Source organism: Anguilla anguilla, chromosome 18 (genome assembly GCF_013347855.1).
Source record: "Anguilla anguilla isolate fAngAng1 chromosome 18, fAngAng1.pri, whole genome shotgun sequence".
NCBI lineage: Eukaryota > Metazoa > Chordata > Actinopteri > Anguilliformes > Anguillidae > Anguilla > Anguilla anguilla.
In genome coordinates this window covers 26,399,357-26,416,590 of record NC_049218.1, presented here as the reverse complement: position 1 = coordinate 26,416,590, position 17,234 = coordinate 26,399,357, and the positions used below count along the sequence as shown (strand labels likewise).

The window sequence follows — 17,234 nt, the reverse complement described above, 5'->3', positions numbered from 1 at the left end:
CGGTGAATTTACTGCAATGGAGCTGTAAAAACAAACAAAAACAAAACAAAAAAATGTCAGAAAAGGCTTAATGTCGCTATACAAAATACCAAGATTCAATCTGTTAACCACATCCACAAGTAAATCTCTAAAGAAAAAGTAAGACCCCGTCAGTGCTCAGTTCAAAACGGCATGTGTTCATCTTTGCACAGTTAACAATAGCCAGTCAGCTGCCACTGCCATCTACAGACAGAAGACCAGCCAGAAAAGGTTTTTCAAAAGGAGGACACCAGAAGAAAAAAATGTATTGACGCTGATGCATTGCTTTGTTATTTAGAAGGCATGATGAATATCAAATGAAAAACAGTGCCAGTTTGTTGCAAGTGCAAGTGCTAAAAGACAATAATCACCATAAGACACAGAAAACCAAGAAGGATATGAAAAAGTGCGTCTCATTAACAAAGGCAACTTCAGCCACGTTTCTGTTGCACACGGTACTATTGCCCAGATGAAGATTTAATGCTGTTTTTTTTTTGTTGTTACAATGCGTTCCTTCCCAAAATGCAACCTCCCAAAGCAATTCACAGTAAAGTGACAAGCAAAGAGAAAAAATGGCCATTTAAAAACCCATTACATTAAAAACTAAAATAAACAGAAGTCTTCATTAGATGGACTTCTCCTCAAACACATTCAAAGCTCTCCTCGTTTGGGAGTAAACAGTGAAAACGGTGGCCTTTAAGGAGTATGAGATTCTTTCTGTTTCTATGGAGAAGAGAAACTGACATCTGTCTGACGTTTACCACGCTTCAGCCCAAACACACAGATGCTCATTTCTACTAATATTAAAAAAGGAAAAGCCAATAAACCCTATTACGAAGAACTTCCCAAAATACACAAACGTCTCTTGATGGCAAAAAAGATTAAACCAATTGCAAGAACAACCAACTGTTTTACTATATCAGAATCTGCTTGGCATATAACCACTTTCATAGCAGTGGGTTAATTCTCGGCTGACAGTGTCATGAAAACCTTTCTTAGATCAGAGACTTGTGTATAATCTCACTCACTGGCTTAATGTCCTCAACTAAAACCTCATATCATCAAATCCCCTCACATCCCCAAACATCTCCCAGTGGTGCACCACAACCCCAATGAATGTGGGCCGGGGGTGGGGGGGGGGGGGGGGGGGTGGGGGTCGGGGTGGGAGGCTGGATAAAAAAGTAATGTACGTATTACCGGTAGGTGAGTACAGCTGAGATGTTGTGATTGGTGCAGAATCTTTTGAGGCTGATGGCATATTGCAAAACAGTTGTTTGCTGATGAGTCACTACGTAACTGCATAACTGGGTGTTGGAGGCTTTTATGATAAAGCTTACCTGGACGGAGTCCTTCTTATGTTGTGTGCACAAGTGTTGACACGATGTAGTGAACCTGGGCGCGGTTACCCCGTGTCCACGAGGGGGCATGTGATGATGGGCGCGGTGCACTCTCGGCATCGTGACCACTCAGGGACACACTATTCAGTTAACTTCGGAAATATCCAACGTGAGGAATGCATGAGAAAAACTTCTCTGGAAGTACCGCTATTAAAATCATGTTTTTAAATGTAGTTATTTTTTTGAAAAACACGCAACCATATACGCACGATACACTTGTGGAGTCCAATTTATAGGTCAGCCAGAATTAGGTTAATTTCCATCCAGATATTTGGTAACACTCATTAATTAAATTATTTAGAACTAAAAAATGATTTAGGTAATGCTGATCTAAGGTCTTATGTGTCTTATGCGTATAATTTCAGAACATTACGTTGCAAAACATTAAAACTGGGGGTATCGTCGTTTGATTTTTTGACATATTCGTCGTCACATATTAAATTCCGATAGGCCTACAGCTGCAATTTTTTATTACCCTACTGTCCGTGCAGGTAGAAGAGCCATCCTTAGTGTGTAGGCTAGACTGGTTGTTCCGGAATTACATTGTACTCATACTCTTTTAGTTTTGTCGCAGTCCATAAAGCAACCTGGCTCTTCAAGGGCACATATCAAAGGCTGAACAGACATTAGAAGACCACACATAAGATATGAGTCTTCCTTGTGATGTCAGGCCGTTCTCACATCTTGGTGAATAGCCCACTCCAACCTGCTCAGCTATGTGTGTGTGTGTGTGGGTGTGTGCGCGCGCGCGCCTGTCTGTCTATGTTTGTTTGTTTGTTTGAATGTTTGTCCTACAAACTGCTGGTAGAGATATTTTACCCCACTGCGCACTGATATGTCGTCAATAGGCTACTTAAATAAAACCACAGTTTATATTTGTTTTGTAGAAACCATTGGATGGATTATTTATCTTCAAGTTGTTCCTTTGAAAGAACTGACTTATAGGCTACACACATCGCAATACATGCATGAGTAGGAGTGCAAAGTGATTACATCGTGGGACAATATATCACATTATCCGCAAGGTGTTTACATTACCATTATCTTGCGGTTAATTTCTTTTATGACCGATCCCTGTGGAAGACATAACTCAGAGAAAGGGTGGAGTCACTGTCGGCCGACCTCTCTCGTGAATATTAAAGAGACCCAAGTTTTGCCACCCCCACTCCTAGAACTTGTATCGATGGAACAGTCACTCACAGACTGCGCTTTCTCAGCTCGTGCGCGTTGTTTCGCAGCTGATTTGTGGGGGGAAACAGACTAAGAACAATAATCGCAATAGTCGCAGAAAAGTAGAAACGCGAAGGGAGACAGGCTGCTTTATATTTGAAATCTGATCTACTGACAAAGCTTTGTTCTCCACCGTGCATGTTCAAATTGGAGAATATTAGAGCCGTGTGTCGGCCAGACTTTTAGTTTCAAAGCGAGCGGCAATATCATAAAGAAGGAGGCATGACTCGGAGACGGAGTTCTTTTTTTGCTGCGTTTTCCTTACATGCCTTGCTGCTGTGCCTACGAGCAAAGGTATGTGGAAACTTTATTTGTAGGAGACAACATAGTACAAAGGATATTTGGCACTTTATCTGCATTGTGCTTTTTCTTATTGAACGATTTACTATGTTTAGCTAGATGCATTTGCAGCGCAGGTTGCATTTGACTATTTTTTTGCTCTCATCTACATTTCTGTAAACATGTATCTCGTTTTAATCAATGGATGTGTACACTTGGTACTCGCTTTTGGATTAAACTTTCTAAGAAATATCTGGGGGAGAAAACTACCAGCTATCAACTGCTGCATTTGACAATTTACAGTTAAAACTCAAGCGCCGAGGCGCCCATGGGCTTGTTTGTGAAATTGTGCGCTTTATTTATTTATTTATTTATTTATTTATTCGTTCAATGTATCAATCATCGGAATTCACTGCTTTTTAACAGGTGTCGGAATCGTCCGGACACTTCGAGTTGCAGATATTATCGATGCAGAATGTCAACGGTGAACTGCAGAACGGGCTGTGCTGCGATGGCTCGCGGAATCCTGCGGACCGCAAATGCTCAAGGGATGAGTGCGATACTTATTTTAAAGTTTGTCTGAAGGAATACCAGTCCAGGGTGTCTGCTGCGGGACCGTGCAGCTTTGGGTCGGGATCTACGCCTGTCATCGGAGGGAATACATTTTCTTTGAAAAACACACCGAGGAAAGAGAAATCCAGGATAGTTTTGCCGTTCAGCTTCGCTTGGCCGGTGAGTGAACTATGCACATTCTTCCCACCAAAACGTAACGCTTTCAATAATGGAATGGAAATGAATATCTGATTATGAGACCCGCTCGCATTACTTTGTGGTCACTTGCTTTATTTACTTTCAGTCTCTAAAGTGTTTCCAACCCACGTGCTACTTGTTACCGGAACAAGGCTAAATGTTCAAGCCATTCTATTAATTTACTTTGCGAATCAAAAACGGGGAAAAAAAGGAAACGGGATACAGCGCAGTTCCCGCTACCTTTGGGAAATGAATGCATGTCTACGACACGAAAATGGATCTGTAAATTAGCCGAAGTGCACGTCCAAGTGAGTGTCACTTCTTGCATACTGTCTGACAGTAGGCTATTGCGGTTGATTTAAAGCGCTGCAGGTAATCTACAAATCTTTGCACCCTCATTTCTGTTACTCTGAGATCACACATTTAGCCATTCACCTTGCTTCGTGTAGTTCGTGGACACAGAACATATGTTGGCCATTAGGTAACTATTTTAAAAATAGGCCACATATATTGTGATTTTCTTATTTGTGGCTAATCCACTGAATGACAGGGGATGCTGGAGCGCCTAAATGGTTTAATAGTGTGAAATCAACCAGTGAAACGTAAATTCTGTTAACTAGTCACCGAGTACTAATTCATTTTATTTAAATACCTATTATTTACTGCCGTTATCATTTAAATTAGAATGAAAAGAAAACAGATGAGCTTGCTCGGGGCTATAAACGAATTGTTTACTGGGCACTCTGTCAAGATTTAACCATTTGCTACATTATAAAACGAGTTTTATGAGACAGCAAAGCACGTTTTTTTAACCCTTCATAATAAATGCATCCCCTGATATCGTGATTAAAAAACAAGTTTAGATGTGAATGAATCCGCCCTTGTTATTCTATTGTAGAGAATGCTAAACTGAGGTTAATGCTTGCTGACGTTTCTTTTGCTCGCGCTCCAAACTGTGGTACTGGAATTCTGCCAAGGAAGTTGGGTTCAAGGATGTCAGCGTTTGTTTTATTTTTGCAGCTACAGTGCTTCTAGTCGAATGTGCAAACGCTGTAAAGGATCCGCAGGATAGCCAGTGCAAAAAAATTGGGTTATCCTTATCCACTTTAAATATTTAACATACAGTGCCGAGGAACAGCGTGAACCGTTCTGTACTTTGAAGTCTTAGCGTTTGATATGATTCAACATAATGGAGTACTAGATCTCTGGACGCTTGGCCTGTCCATGCTTTGTTTTGACCATCTGTTCACCTTCCACAGACCATACTTTTCGTCACCACCACAGACACGGCTTAAAATAGACAATATAATTTCCCATACGTTGCAACTTCCTCACGGGCTCAGACATATTTACACTGCTTTATTGCGCAACTGACGCACCTATTTTCACTCTCACTTCTAAATGCATTGTCGTGCTTCCGGTTCAATAAAACAACTGACGTGCGTAAAATGGCTGTATTGGGTAAATCCAATATACTGTTGTATCTGAATAGATGTATCCGAAACGTCCATGGCAAACAGATCACATTGATACAGTTACCCCAGTACCCTTTTACTTTAAAATGCATACTGCCCCCTCTCTTGACTTGTAATATTTATGTGCTGAACAAATGGCTAATTTGACTTAATGACACTGTTACCTTGCATACTCCATGTCCTGTTAGATTTCTACCCTGCAATTTGGGCAGGAGGTTTTATTTCAGCTAAGTTTCACATATTTGAATTTGAAAGGGAGGGGGTTATATCAATAATAATAATGATATCATGTTTTCCGCTTTACAATTTATCTTCTTGGGCACATTGTTACATTTCTGCTTTTTAGATTTTGCGGTTTCTCTGTGCTTAGATATACAGTATGTGTGGAGGTGGCTGGCCTAAATGGGACCACGTGATTGGAAGTTTGAGTTGCTAGGTAAAGAGCAGGAGGCCTGACGCAGGAAGAGGATGATGCACCTGTCGTGACTGGGCCCGTTTGGGGAGCCCACTGTTCTGCTCCTTCTATAAAAAAAAAACACTTTTAACCCTTTCCTCAGCAAAGAAAGAGGGAATTGAAAGTAAAGTGAATGTGCAACAGTATTAGTTTTTATTCTTGCCGGGGAAGGGAAGGTTTTTTAGACGACCAGCCGGAGAGTTGGCATTGGGCCGCGTGGCGGGTGAAGCATGGCGGAGGGGAGGGCAGGCCGCTAATCTGTGCCGTTTTCCGCATGGCGGATAGGCGAAGCCCGGGCGGCATGCCGACGCGCCCGTCTCCGGTTTCATTAGGGTTATTTTAGCCTCAGACGTGCGAGGTGTTTCCTCTGCTGTTTCTGAGGACATCAATAGCCTCCGCGGTGGATAGACGGCCCCGGTTACTTTAACAGGCACACTAGAGTAGGCCGCTGATATGTTTATCACAGAGCACTGCTTTACAGTTAATCTGACCAGTTGTTTTGGCATTTTGGTCACATGGGTCATGGTTTGGGGAGTCAAGCGTTTCACAGTGTACTTATACACTGTTTGCATGCATAAATAATTTGTTTATTTATTGGTATATTAAGTATAATACAAGTATTGTATCAAAAGATATTAGCAGCTTTTTCCATATAGGCTACTGGGTGAATAGTAGGCTATATTGTTACAGTGCTAGCATAATTGCAATGGGATGGACAAAAAGGCAGTATTATCTGTTTATTATATTTTTGCACGATTGCACAAATGGCTTTCACGTGGCCGACTCCTGTAGAACAAGTACAGTGGGCGGTGTTCTGCCTGCACAAATGTCAAAAGCATTTTGGGACACCCTGATTGGATAAAATGCAGTGCTGTTTAAGCTGAGCACGAACAGCTTTGTGGACACGGTTCCCATGCTACACAAAAACGTGTCGCCCTGTGGGAGGGCGAGGTTCCTTCTTGCACGCTGGTGGGCGAAACTGGTGTATCCTGCTCGTTATGTCTGTTCATATGTAAAGCCAGCTGATTAACCGTTTCATCATTGGACCAGCTCATGATGAATGTGTCTAATCACAGACGTGGATCTGCTCATCGTGATCAACTTACCTCAGAGTTTATTACTTTCTTTTGAGGTACAGATTGTTATTACTTTAAAGAAATAAAAAGCATGTTTCTTATGTAAATGTTCATAAGATGCATCTCATTACTGAACCTGCAAAGCCATGTGCAAGACGGGTACTGTGAAGATATATTGGCAATATATTTATCGTACATTTCACGGTCTAGTGCATGCAAGGTTTCAGTCCAGTGTAGGGGTGTTAAATGTGCAAATGAATGGCACAATGTATGGTGCCACCTAACCAGATGTTAAAGCAGAAATATGAGAGAACATATTTATTTATTAGCAATGTGAATACATTGTATGCATTGATTGAGCTTATGCTCTTATCCAAAGCGACTTGCATTGTAAGTGGATCCACCTGAGTTGAATTAGCAACATTGTCACACCAGTAAGTGTCTGTGTGACATCACCAGAGTAATAAATGTAAGTTAAACTTGCTCCAACCTTTAACTACAATACAGATCATAGATACATATTGTCGTTCACTGGATATGTCTGTACATATAGCACAGTCTTCTCCAGACGTTTTTTAAGGGCCGTGGCAGTTATCCACACTGTGAACTGACCGCTTTTATACCACGGTCCTCTTCTGTCTGGACGAAATATTCGGGAGCCATGCGATGCGTATCAGTCAGTGCACTTCCTGAATTCGTTGGCGGCCTGCGGACAGATGGCGGGGCCGTGCGGGTGGAGCGGCTGGCGTTGGCTCCCTCCGAGGCTCTCTCTCTCTCTCTCTCTCTCTCTCTCTCTCTCTCTCTCCGCTCGGCCCAGCTGCTCACAGCCAGCGGGGAAGCCTCTTGTTCACGCCGGGCCTTTTGTGAGCGTCACGCTCCGCCGAGCGCCAGCTATTTCGCATTTAAGCCTGGCGAGCCGGCGGCGGCCCGCGCGGCTAGCGGCGCCGCGGGGTCGCGCACCGGAGCGCGCGGAAGCCGCGGAGCTCGCCGGCGAGCCGCGTCAGAGCGGGGAGCGTTTTCGCTTTACCGCTCGAAAATGCGAAGCTCCCCTTTTTTGTGTGCGGGAGGGGGGGGGGGGGCGAGCGATCGGTCCGACTCACGCGCCCCCCCCCTTAATGCGCAGTTCGGGAGAACGTTGCGACCTGGCCGCCCAGGCAAAAAAAATCGGTCACGGCTAAAAAAATTAAGCAAGAACAATGGCGTGCCCGAAGCGGCTACAATGAGGATTAGGGGACATAATGGGGGTCGGAGCAGAAAGAGCGCTCGGACGGGACAAGCAGCGGGAAGCAGTGCCAGACTCAGCAGAGATGGGCTCCCAGGCAATCCCCGGCCTGACCCCACATAATGGCCGCTCGGGCGTAGCGCACGTCCGCAGAACGGCCGCTCGCCACTCCCGAAAGATCAGCGAGGTCGAGCGCTGGCCTCGTTTAACGAGCGACTGCTTTTAGGCTGCTCTCTTTTGCCTCGTGTTAATCACAGAGAACACGTAGAGGAAGAGGGAGAACAGGTGTGTGTTCCTCCCACTGTAGACCCGGTCTTTGATCTTGTTACCTAAAGGTCACGGGTTTGATTCCCAGGTAGGACACTGCCGTTGTACCCTTGAGCAAGACACTTAACTTGCATTGCTTCAGTGTATATCCAGCTGTATAAATGGATGCAATGTAAATGCTGTGTAAACAAAGTTGTGTAAGTCGCTCTGGATAAGAGCACCTGCTAAATGCCTGTAATGTAGTGTAAGTGTAATGGTTAAATGCAAGGATAAAACTCCATGAGAAAAAGTGGCGGAAAAATGTTATCTATCTTTCCTGTTCAGGAGTTGAATTCATTAAGTTATTCGGATGTGCCATTCTAGGCAACAGTCCAGTAGCTGGTAACAAACCATTAACCATAGATAATATTCCCTGCCAGTGCAATCAACATCCAAATCCTTTGAAAGTAATAGTGCTCCTGTGTGGCAATTTATCCCTTCTGATTTCAGTAGACAAGATGATGTACAAGTTTTTTATTGCAAGCTTATTATTTTTATCTCGCTTTTCTTTTCTGAAGTGCTTTCCTAATTCGTTACCTTTGTCAGCGAAAGTGGAGCGCCAACGCGCGTTTGGGCTAGCGGTTGATTGATAGCCGTGTGTGTTTTTGTTTTATTACAAATGGCTCCGGTTGGTTCTGCTGTGACAGGGGATTAGCGAACGCTGCTCAGACGCTCGGCGGGGGGAAATGAGCGATGACAGCCTGTTATCAGGAAGGCCCTACTTATCCCTTTCAGTGGAGTCCAGAGACAGACTTGGCCCGAAATGTGCTGGAAGTCTTCCTTATCTCTCTCTCTCCCCTGTTTTTGATCGAAATCTCCAGGCAAACAAGGCGTTCCTTTCCACCCCGCTGGAGCACAGTCCCAAGAGATTGGGACTGCTCTTCCCCTTTGGATAGGCCCTGGGGGAGGAGGAAGGGGGGGGGGGAGGGTGGGAAGTAGGGGGGGGCGGGGGTGCGCTAACAAGGGCATTCCTGCAGATGTGGAGCTGTGATCTGGTGGAATGAGTGAAAGGTCTCCGCTGGTGACACAGCTTTCAGGGAGGCGGGAACTTGCACTTTTTCGACCGGATCCCTTTCCTCCCGTCCTTGGTTGTGAGCGACGCTGCACGCGTAGCTGCTTGTGCCTGCTTCGTGTTACCTGGCTGGCCAGAGAGCACCACTCTGCAGCCAGCAGCCCTTGTGTGGAGAACGAGCCGTATTTTTAAATTAAGTAACAGGGGGCCTGGGGATCGCTGCTGTGTTCAGACCGTCGCTGACAGGGAGCCGCTGTAGCGGTTGATGCAGTTTTTTGTCGTTTGTTTGTCGTTTGTTCCTCTGCTTTCTGGCAGGTTTAAGCGGGAAAAACGGCGGAGGGTATTTCTGAACTCCCTCTGCCAGCCCAAACTGAGCGATGGCCTGTTTTCAGGCCCGCCGCTGCTCTTTATCAGATTGTGTCTGTGCGCTGGACGGAGTCGTCTAGACCCGGCGATAAAGATGCGTAGCTGCGTTGCGTTAGCGGTGGCGGGGGAGGGGAGGGGGGCGGTGGGGGTGTAAAGAGGGGCGAGGGTCAGCAGCAAGCATGGGAAAACTGAACTGGGGAGTGGGGGGGGGGGGGGGGGGGGGGGCAAAGGTATTCACAACTGATAACCGGATGGTGAATTATGGAGTGAGATTAATTGGAAAAACCTGTGGCTTCTGTTTACTTTCCACGGTTACTGACGGGGCTTTGCGTTTAACGGGCTCTTTGTCAGGCTGGTAAATGGATGAACTATCCCGTTTCTGCTTTCCAAAGCGAGGCCGGTGTTCATTTCAGTCGACAGAAAGAGAACATAGTGTTTCTATTAAAAAAAAAAAAAAAAAAAAAAGAAAGAAAGAAGATTTTCAAAAGAAGATCATTTTTTGAGGCGTGTGCCCTGTTCTGTTGACATCCAGGTAGTTTGCCAGTTCCCTTTCAACAAAAGACACCGGTTTCATGTCCGGACTTGTCCAGACTCACTTTTCTGTCTGAAGCGCTTTCCCACAGTTATCAGCGAGCGAAGCCCTCGCCCTGCTCAGCCGGGTTGGGAAACGTTTGAGAAACGAAAGCAGAGGCGGGCGTCTGGGGCCCAGGCCTTTCGGCCCGCGGTCGCTAGGCTAAGCGCTAACGCGGCGCTAGCGGCCTTACCCTTTTTTTGGGAAGCGTTTTTGGCGGGCCGCCCTCGGGCTTGTCGTGGCGCGGGTTCGAGCTGAGCCGTCGGGAAGGATGACGGTTGGATGACACGGCTTTTGGTCACGCGGTGCTGCTGGCCCGTGTTAGGGGTCCTTCACGGAGGGACAGTACCGCGGCGTTCTGGTCCTGCAGCGGGATTCTGAGCTGCCAGAAACGAACTCCATTACAATTTTGTGCTACAGTACATCCATTTAGCAGACGGCCATATACAGAGCTGCTAATGAAACAGAGCACATTAGCGTCTTCAATAGGTTTATAGGAGCAGGGACAACTATAGAACAGGAGCATTAACGCTCTGTGCTTTGAGGGCTAAGAGCTGCTGCTAGCATTAGCTGTTTCAATAAGAACTTCTAACATGTCCGGTGTTAAGGGTGGCAGCATGTCCAGTGTTAAATGAAGCTGTGTGAGGTTACATCAGGAGAGGCTGGAGTTGGGAAAGCAGGGACGGTCTCGTAGGGGTGTCCTGTCCGTCTGGACAGGAGGCCGGGGAGTGACAAGGACCGGGAGGAGGAGGGGTTTGGGGGGGGGGGGGTGTGGGGTGTGGGGGGTTCTGGCAGGGCTCCAAGCTCCCGGACCGGGGGGGGGGGCTGGCAGTTCTCCAAGCTCCCAGACCAGGGGGGAGGGGGGGCTGGCAGGGCTCCAAGCCCCAGTGGCCAGTGGGAAGGGGATGGCGTCTGGCCTCATTACTGCAGAGAATTCCATTGAGCTGCGCAACAAGAGGAGTGAGTGTGTGAATGTGGCAAGTAGGTGGTGTGTGTGGAGACTGCCACGGCAGACACACACACACACACACAGGCACGCAGGCACAGCCATAAACACACACGCATGCGTGCACACGTACATGCATGCATACAGGCAAGATGGCACAGCCATAAACACACCCACCGATGCACATGCAGCCATAAACACACACAGATGCACATGCACACGCACACACGCACACCCACACGCACACAAAAACACACACATGCACATCCAAACGCACACACACACACACAGCTCTCTTCTGTCAGTTACCTGATAGCGGTGAGAGCCACGGTGGCATTTCAAAGAGCTGCTGGAATAAAAGGAAAGAGTCTCCAGAGGCTTCTCTCTGCCCAGGGTCTGAAATCCACCCCCCCTCCCCCCCCACTTTAACCACCCGACACAGGGTCAGAGCCCCCCCCCCCCCCACCCCAATGTAACCACCCTGCCCTGGGTCTGAGCCCCCCCTTCCCCCACACTGTAACCACCCTGCCCAGGGTCTGATACCCCCCCCCCCTCCCCCCACTCTAACCACCCTCCCCTGGGTCTGAGCTCCAACCTGCCCAGACTCCACCCCCACTGAATTCTGGGAAGGAAATATTCACCAGCATTGGTTTCTCTGTCCAGAGGGAGAGGTGGTGGCTGTTAGAATGTCCTTTCTGGAATTCAGCACCTGACAGTTAGTCACATGGGAGTATCCCAGGAGGCAGCGAGTGCAGTTTCGCTGAAGGGACCTGCGGCAGTGAGATAGCGAGCTGCTATCTGTGTTTTTTTAAATCAGATGTGCTCGTTTGCTAACCGCCCATCGATCTGTTTACGTTATCGCTCGAATGAGAGATGAACTGTGCGCCCTGTCAGAAGTCTCGACTCATAGCGCTAGTCTGGCATTAGTCATATGAAAGCGAGCAACATCAGCAGTTTCTTTTTAATGTGCAGTTGGATGTGGGACGGACATGCATCAGGTGGTGTTGTTTACCACGCGCTTTAAGGAAAAGCCTGCCCAGAACCACTTGCCGATGATGTATCTTAAAAAGATGAAATTCACGTTTGTGTGCGTGGAGGCTGAACAGGATGAGCCGGGTTTGTCACAGTAGAATGATTTTAAAAAACAACAAAAAAACGGACAGCTTACAGTACCTGATGGTGGCAACATGGAACACGGAACAATATCGAGGCACGTTGGTTACACTTGTTACTCCCTTACCCCCCCCCCCCCCGCCCACCCAGCCCTAGCCCTGACACGTCTGCTTTTCCCAGTTAATCCGATTAGATCAGAAATAGGCAAATAATCACCCAGCTGGCCAGGAAACCGGGCTGCTGGGTTTTTTTTCTTGCGTGTGGGATCTGTGGAGTGGGTTGTGGTCCAGGAGCAGACCTGCACGTGCAGGGGAATGGATCCTGCCCTCGGTGGGGGGGGGTGGGTATGTGGGGGGGGGGGGGGGGGGGCAGCCTTGGAGCAGAACGATATAGCCGCTAGCGATATGTGGTGGCCTTTCTTGTCCTTTTTTTTTCTTTTTCGTCGTTTCTTGCCTGTTGCACTGACCCGCGTCCTTTCTTTCTCCCCCCCCCCCCCCCCCCCCCCACCCCCCACAGAGGTCCTTCACGCTGATAGTGGAAGCCTTGGACAGCAACGAGACGGCCGGGGCCAGTGAGTATCCGCTCGCCTGTCTGTGCGCTGGGAGCTCGCTTCCACCTGACGAGCGGCTCGCTAATGGGGCAAATTTTGGCGGGAAAAGAGGAAGAGAATAGAGGAAGGGTGTAGCGCTGCGTGCGGAGGGCCGAACGCGCCAGCGTCGCTCTCCCGCCTCGGTTATCGGGGCTGTGGTATGTTCTGTGGGTCGAAGGTCGTGGGGGAGTGGGGGGGGGGGGGGGGGGGGGGGGGGGGGAAGTCTAGGAAACGGCATTGTTTGCCTCAGGAGCGGCTCGGCCAGAAATGGACGTTTATTTTTCTTGCCTTCTCCCCCCTGAAGAGAGGATGCCGCCGGTACCCATGTCAAGGAGCTAAAGAGAGCATGATGACAGGTGGCCCTGACGGGAGGAGGGAGGAGGGAGGGGGGAGGGGGGTTGGGGGGGGGCTCTCGTGCGCTTATAAAAATGTTTGTGTACGCCTGAGGGCTAGCGGCAGGTGCTAGCCCCGGGTCGCGCGGCCGCGCGGTCCGAGAGGGGAAGTGTGTGCAGCTGTGGGGCCCTGACCTTCCTGCCCGCGCGGCCCTCGGCCCGACGGCCCTTCCCAGCATGCCGTGCGTTTCCTAATACGGCTGGTGCGGGAGGTCCCCGGCCCCACACACACACAAGGTGGGGGGGGTTTGGGAAGGGTCGGGCATGCGCTCTAATCAGGGGAAGGAATGTGCTAAGCTGCTGTTTTTAGTGTGTGTGTGAGCTGGAAGTGACCTGAGCTCTCGTGGGTCACGCCGGGCTCGCTGCATTGTCTCCCGATTCATTCGCAGTGAAGTGAAGGTCCTCCGCTCCTCCGCTTCGTCTTCGTCTTCTCCTCCTCCTCTTTCACTGTATTTGTCCTCCGGAGAGCCATTAGTGCGTGGGTGTGAAAAGCACTTTGCACATGTGTGTGTGTGCGTGTGTGTGCGCGTGTGTGTGTGTGTGTGTGTGTGTGCGTGTGTGTGCGCGTGTGTGTGTGTGTGTGTGTGTGTGTGCGTGTTTCTTTAAGACCTCTGGGCTTGAGCACCATCACAGCTGTATTGTAATAAAGCCAAAATCAGAGAGCCATACTTTAGATTTCTGCACTCATGGTAAAGATTGTCATTATTCGGTCAAGATCGTAAGGTTGAAGTTTCTTCCTTTTTTTGTTCCCCAAAAGGTCAGCAGTGAAGCGTACCGCGGATCTGTCAAACACTGGCTGCGCTGCCTCAGCGGGGCTCTAGTGAGCCACATGTTCCCTGGCTTTCCGTACAACCAAAGGGCTATCCGCTTTCACCATTACAGCCCGCCAGTGTGTAGTGAGGTAATGTTAACCGGAATAGGCTTTCCTTTTATTTAAAAAAAAAGAGAAACCTCAAGCTGTGACTCACTGCTGTCACTCTGTTTGCATATGAATATATATTCCGATCAGCTGGCGTATTAACTGCTGAGCGGTGTATTCTGGAGCTGACAGAATAACATGGTGGTGTTTTTTGCGGGAAAACCCACCCCGGTCCGGAGGGGTTTTTTTGGCCACGCTGCGCTTCGGGCTCCTGATGCAATTTGCCTGCAACGTCCCTCTCCTGTGCCACGCCGGAGATGAAAGGCCGCTCTGAGTCCGGACCGGCCCTCCTGTCCCGCTAACGCGTCAGCGCTGTTTGCTAACGGGCTCGCGCGTTTATTTGCGGTGGAGCTCCGGGATATTTGGCGAGCTCCACCCCCCCCCCCCCCCCCCCCGGCGGTTCGAGCATCTCCCCGGCGGCGGGTAGCGAGGGGGCGTGACCTGGTCCCGGACGCGCGCCGCAGCCCGGCGGCGAAATGTCGCGGAGCGGCTCTGCATTCCGGGCTAACGTGAAAATGCGATCGCCTGCTGCGTTTCGGCCCTGCGTTTTTTTAAAAACGCGGTCAGCGGGCGAGGGGGGGGGGGGGTCGCGGTCTGTCGGGCGCTCGGGGACGGCACAGGAAACGGCGGTGACCCACCCTCTCGGTGCGACCCGGTTCTGGGTTCGGCGGGGAGTCGGGAGCGCTCGAACGACTGAGGAGGGAGGCTCTTCTGGGAAGGCAGGGGCCTGCTGCCGTTTTTAAAAAATCTGTTAAAAAGCCGAGAGTCGGAGGCGCTAAATCCACTCCGAGGCCGGTGCGCCAGGGCCAGAGCGCTGTCTGTGGGGCCCCTGAGGCGTCTGGCACCTGACGAGGTGATCTGGCACGGGGCCCAGCCGGGAGAGAATCTGTTCTAAAGGCTACACGGCTCATGGGCAGCATATATATAGAGTGGTCATGTCAGGTGTGTGTGTGTGTGTGTGTGTGTGTGTGTGTCTGTCTGTCTGTCTGTGTGTGTGTCCTTTTTCTGGGTGCTTGTCCTCAAAACAAACCCATGGCTAAAATGGAAAAATTGGACGCACTCCAAAATAATCTTCAGAAAAAAAAGTTTTATGAGACATAAGTTTGTATTCAAGGGCAAAGGGAGAAAGCAGCTCAGCAGGTTGGCTGTGCTTTCAGAGCTATGAGAAAAGCACGGTCGAAATGTTAGCTACTTGTGGATCAGACATGGTGCCTAATGAACTGTGGGTTGTTTTACTGTCTAACCTACACCTGCAGCTCTGTCTTGCCTTCTGTAAAGAAGGAGTGAGAGTCTGAGAAGACTAGTATTAGAAAGCAGAATGCCACTCAAAGCTGAGGATTGAATGTCAGAGAACCCATCGTGTGCTCCAAACATGAATCTGAAAGCATGAATGCATTAATGATAAAATGATCTCCATGTGTCTATTGTTATGATTTTATGTCATATTACCATTGGTGTGATTATTCTTACTGTACATAGCTATTTGATGAATGTATTATCGTCAAAAAACAGCTTTGTTTTGACTGTTCACTGTGGAGGACTTGTGTGCACTGTTCTGTCAGTCATGCTACTGAAGTAGATTTTAACTGAACTGAGAAAGAGAGAAAAGAGAGATGAATGGAGAGAGCGAGAGAGAGAGAGGTTCATGTCCCTTTAAAGACCCGACGGCCTCGCCGTTCGAGGAATCGGTCAGTGCGGTGTCCGGTACGCGCCGGGCTCCTCCTCCTCCTCTCACACGGGCGCGGTGTGCCTGTCCGACCCGCAGGGGGCGAGCTCATCGAGAAGGCCGTCCACTCCGGCATGATCAACCCCAACCGGCCGTGGCACACCCTGAAGCACAACGGGCAGGTGGGCCAGTTCCAGTACCAGATCCGCGTGGCCTGCGACGAGCACTACTACGGCATCGGCTGCAACAAGTTCTGCCGCCCGCGCGACGAGTTCTTCGGCCACTACGCCTGCGACCACAACGGCAACAAGACCTGCCTGGAGGGCTGGGCCGGCCCCGACTGCAACACGGGTACGCGGCCCGAGTCCCGGAGTCAGCACCGGGGATTCAGCCAGTGAGAGAGATTCAGCGAGTCAGACATCAGAGATTCAGGCAGTGAGAGAGATTCAGCCAGTGAGAGAGGTTCAGCGAGTCGGACATCAGACATACAGGCAGTGAGAGAGATTCAGTGATTCGGACATCAGACATACAGGCAGTGAGGGAGATTCAGTGAGTCGGACATCAGAGATTCAGCCAGTGAGAGAGATTCAGTGAGTCAGACATCAGAGATTCAGGCAGTGAGGGAGATTCAGTGAGTCAGACACCAGAGATTCAGCCAGTGAGAGAGATTCAGTGAGTCAGACATCAGAGATTCAGCCAGTGAGAGAGATTCAGTGAGTCGGACACCAGAGATTCAGGCAGTGAGAGAGATTCAGTGATTCAGACATCAGAGATTCAGGCAGTGAGAGAGATTCAGTGAGTCAGACACCAGAGATTCAGCCAGTGAGAGAGATTCAGTGAGTCAGACATCAGAGATTCAGCCTGTGAAACAGATTCAGTGAGTCAGACGTCAGAGTGCATCATGGGTAATTTGGCTACTTCTCCCTGTGACAAAGAGGCCTTTCACCAACTCACTGTCTGTCTGTCTGTCTGTCCCCTGTTAATAGTGCAGAGGCCTTACAGCAGCATATTGTCTGTCTGTCTGTCTGTCTGTCTGTCCCGTTAATAGTGTTGGGCTGTATTGTAAACTGACCTGATGGATTTGTGATTGTGAGGCACCGCCTACCCAAGCCTGGATCATGCAGGATAATTGGAGGGTCCAGATAAATCTTGGATTTTGTAGGATTACTGCACCAGGAGATTAGTGGGCCTACATTCCCACGAGTGAGATGGGGGGTAGGGGGTGGGGGGCGGGTTGGGGTACACGGTAAAAGGGACGGAGGAGCTGGCAAAAATGCTGACTTCTCTTTCCTGCTTTCTTCTTTCTCCCTCTCCCTCCCTCCCTTCTCCCTTTCTCCAGCTATCTGCCGACAGGGCTGCAACGCGGAGCACGGATCCTGCAAACTGCCTGGAGATTGCAAGTAAACGCACATGTTTTACACTGCATTTATTTCATTCTGATATTCGATACCAG

General features: G+C 49.1%; 2 protein-coding genes across 2 annotated transcripts in view; one reads left to right on the top strand and one right to left on the bottom strand.

Annotated features, from left to right (window-relative positions):
- The window catches only part of LOC118218366, a 122,956-nt gene extending 121,481 nt beyond the window's left edge, over positions 1-1,475 (bottom strand). The window contains exon 1 of the mRNA XM_035400974.1: positions 1,356-1,475. Within this exon, the coding sequence (XP_035256865.1) occupies positions 1,356-1,475 (120 nt within the window). The remainder of the gene's footprint in view (positions 1-1,355) is intronic.
- A 1,120-nt stretch (positions 1,476-2,595) lies between these two features.
- Positions 2,596-17,234, top strand: part of jag1b (jagged canonical Notch ligand 1b) — a 35,784-nt gene continuing 21,145 nt past the window's right edge. The window contains exons 1-5 of the mRNA XM_035401122.1: positions 2,596-2,939; positions 3,351-3,656; positions 12,732-12,786; positions 15,881-16,132; positions 17,121-17,181. Of these exons, the coding sequence (XP_035257013.1) occupies positions 2,868-2,939; positions 3,351-3,656; positions 12,732-12,786; positions 15,881-16,132; positions 17,121-17,181 (746 nt within the window). The 5' untranslated portion in view covers positions 2,596-2,867. The remainder of the gene's footprint in view (positions 2,940-3,350; positions 3,657-12,731; positions 12,787-15,880; positions 16,133-17,120; positions 17,182-17,234) is intronic.